The following is a 3,489-nucleotide window of genomic DNA, read 5'->3' as shown; positions in this document are numbered from 1 at the left end:
CACCCGCCACCACGCCCCGCTAATTTTTTTTGTATTTTTAGTAGAGACAGGGTTTCACCGTGTTAGCCAGGATGGTCTCGATTTCCTGACCTGGTGATCCGCCCGCCTTAGCCTCCCAAAGTGCTGGCATTACAGGCGTGACCTACCGGGCATGGGCACCTGGCCCAGTTCTGTGTTTGGGTTTTTTTTTTTTCAGACAGAGTCTAGCCCTGTCATCCAGGCTGGAGTGCAGTGGCAGGATCTCAGCTCACTGCAACCTCTGCCTCCTGGGTTCAAGTGATTCTCCTGCTTCAGCCTCCCGAGTAGCTGGGATTACAGGTGCCTGCCACGACACTCAGCTAATTTTATTTTTAGTAGAGATGTGGTTTCACTGCGTTGGTCAGGCTGGTCTCAAACTCCCAACTTTGTGATCTGCCCACCTTGGCCTCCCAAAGTGCTGGGATTACAAGCATGTGCCACCGCACCCTGCCAGTTTTCTTTCTTTTCTTTTTTTTTTTTTTTTTTTGAGACATGAGTCTTACTACATTTTGCCTAGGCTGGTTTCGAACTCCTGGCCTCAAGCAATCTTCCCACCTTCTCCTCCCAAAGTGCTAGGATTGCAGGCATGAGCCACTGAGCTTGGTCAAATGCTGTGTTCTAAAGCAAGTTGCTTAATCTCCTCTGTCTCACAAATAGAAACAACAGTACCTTGTATCATAAGAATTAAATCGATGACACACAGAAAAATCCCTAAGTACAGGATACAAAGTCAATAAATTGAGTGATTATCTCATCCCTTTCCTGTATTCAAACTTGAAATCATTGGTTTCCTACTCCCTCTAGCACTGCCATCGATTGAGCGCCTCTCATATGCCAGACAAGCAAGGAACGGTGTGCTGGAGTTGCGTTTCCAGCTCATCCTTGCTTGGGCTGTATTTCCAGCGCGTCATTGCTCTAGCTCCGTTTCCAGGGCATATCTTTGCTTGTCTGACATATGAGCTGCGGTGCAGGGTTTCAAAGCCATAGTTCACGACTTTCCTAATCTGGCCCCACCGAAAGCACCCGGTCCATCAGGCAGGATGCATAGTGAGCCATGTGGTGAAGGCCATGTCTGGTCCCTTTTCGTAGGCCCGACGGGTGCAGTGGGCCCTTCTTGCCCTCTTCTTCCTGGATGCCATCCTCTGGCCACCCCACCCTCCAGCTGAACCCACCTCCAGCCTTCTCTCTTCCTCCATTATTTATTTATTGAGACAGGGTCTCGCTCTGTCACCCAGGCTGGAGTGCCGTGGTGCGATCTTGGCTCACTGCCACCTCCGCCTCTGGGATTCAAGTTATTCTCCTGCCTCAGCCTCCCAAGTAGCTGGGATTACAGGCGCCCGCCACCACTCCTGGCTAATTTTTGTATTTTCAGTAGAGACGGGTTTCACCATGTTGGCCAGGCTAATCTCGAACTCCTAACCGCAGGTGACCCTCCTGCCTCTGTCTCCCAAAAGTGCTGGGTGGCGTGAGCCACCGCGGCCAGCCAAGCTTTCTCTCTTCCTTCAAACACTACCTTGCTCCTTCGCACCCCCGACCACTGTCTCAGCGAAGCCGCCCCTGGGTCACCTAGCCCAAGCTGCGCTCACCTCTAAAAGCTCCTAGTAAGGAGCTTTTCGGTCCTCTGTCAGTGACCTACAAATAAGTGAACTACAAATCAAGCCAATTTCGTTTCTCAGTGCTTGTTTCCTAATGTTTCCTCTGTTCTCCTGGGCTTAAGGAGAGGCCATCTCTCTCGTGTATCTACGGTGAGGCGGGAAGAACGGGCTCCCTGCACTGGTCGGCCCGGCCTAGGCCCTCCTCGCCCATCCCGCACGTGCTCGGGTCCTGGGAGGCCGCGTCAGTCCGGCCGGGAAGGAGCAGGACCCGGTCGCCACCGCTGTCCCGGCTACGCATGACCGCGGCCTGGGGCGCTCACCTCGCTCCAGGAGCCCAGAGACCTCGCCGGGCTCCGGTGAGGTGTTGCAGGGCTCTCCCCGTCCCAGATCCCGCTCTGGTCTCCAGGCAACTGCGGACGCCGCCTGGCCCGGCTGTGCTCTTAAAGGGGCCGCGCGCCAGCGCCAAGTCGGTGTCCGCCCTTGCTGGTCCTGAAGGCCAGGGGGAAAGGCTGGGCGCTGGAGGCAGCAGGTCAGGGGTTTCCCAGCTCTGCTAACTGCTTCATCATAAAATAGGAATAACGCAGGCATTAGTTTTCCCGTTGCTGTTGTAAACAAATTACCATAAATTTAGTGGCTTGAAGCAACACAAATTTATTATCCTACAGTCGGTAAATCAGGCCCACAGTGCTGGTTCCTTCCAGAGGCTCCAGGGAAGCGGCCGTTTCCTTGCCTATTCCAGCTTTTCCAGAAGCGGTCCCCAACCTTTTTTGGCACCAGAGACCGGTTTCGCGGAAGACAATTTTTCCACGGATGGGGGTAGGGGATGGTTTCAGGATGATTCAAGCGCATTGCATTTACTGTGCACTTTATTTCTATTATTTTTACATTGTAACATATGATTAAATAATTCTGCAACTCACCATCATAGACTCAGTAGGAGCCTGTTTTCCTGCAACTAGACGGTCCCATCTGGGGGTGACAGGAGACAGTGACAGATCATCAGGCACCAGATTCTCTTAAGGAGCATGCGACCTACATCCCTCGCGTGTGCAGTTCACAACAGGGTTTGTGCTCCTATGAGAATCTAATGCCCACCGCTGATATGACAAGAGGTGGCGCTCAGGTGGTAATACCAGCCACGGGGAGTGGATCTAAAAGATGAAGTTTCGCTGGCTTGCCCGCCCCTAACCTGCTGTGCACCCTGGTTCCTAACAGGCCATGGACCACTACTGGTCTGTGGCCGGAGTGCTGGAATCCCTGTTCCAGAGGCTGCTTGCAATCCTTGACTAGTGGTACCTCCTTCCATCTCCAAAACCAGCAAGGCCGCCTCTCTCTGGCCAGCAGGGAAAGGTCTCCACCTTCGAAGGACTCACCCAGTGGACTGGGCCCACCCAGACAATCCAGGATAATCTCTCTACTGTAAGATCCTTAACTCAGCCAGGAAATATGGCTCACACCTGTAATCTCAGCACGTTGGGAAGCCAGGGCAGGTGGATCACCTGAGGTCAGGAGTTCAAGACCAGCCCGGCCAGCATGCAACATGGTGAAACCCGGTCTCTACTAAAAATACAAAAATTAGCTGGCTGTGGTTGTGGGCACCTGTAATCCCAGCTACTCTGGAGGCTGAGATGGGAGAATCACTTGAACCTGGGAGGCACAGGCTGCAGTGAGCCGAGATCACGCTATTGTACTCCAGCCTGGGCAACAGGAGCAAAACTTCAAAAAAAAAAAAAAAAATTCTTCACTCAATCACACCTGCTGAGTCCCTTCTACCATGTGAGGCAGCCTGGTCACAGGTTCTGGGGATTAGGACACAGCTGTCTTGGGGGCTGTTATCCTGCCACAGCTGCCAGTCTGCAGAGTTCGTAAGTGGGAT

At 53.0% G+C, this 3,489-nt stretch overlaps 1 protein-coding gene across 1 annotated transcript in view; it reads right to left on the bottom strand.

Annotated features, from left to right (window-relative positions):
* LOC105506326 (radial spoke head 10 homolog B2-like) overlaps positions 1 to 1,911 on the bottom strand; it is a 67,302-nt gene extending 65,391 nt beyond the window's left edge. The window contains exon 1 of the mRNA XM_011934409.1: positions 1,763 to 1,911. Within this exon, the coding sequence (XP_011789799.1) occupies positions 1,763 to 1,911 (149 nt within the window). The remainder of the gene's footprint in view (positions 1 to 1,762) is intronic.
* Positions 1,912 to 3,489: the final 1,578 nt, after the last annotated feature.

This window comes from Colobus angolensis, unplaced genomic scaffold, assembly GCF_000951035.1.
Source record: "Colobus angolensis palliatus isolate OR3802 unplaced genomic scaffold, Cang.pa_1.0 Scaffold135, whole genome shotgun sequence".
NCBI lineage: Eukaryota > Metazoa > Chordata > Mammalia > Primates > Cercopithecidae > Colobus > Colobus angolensis.
This window is presented reverse-complemented; position numbering and strand designations above follow the sequence as displayed.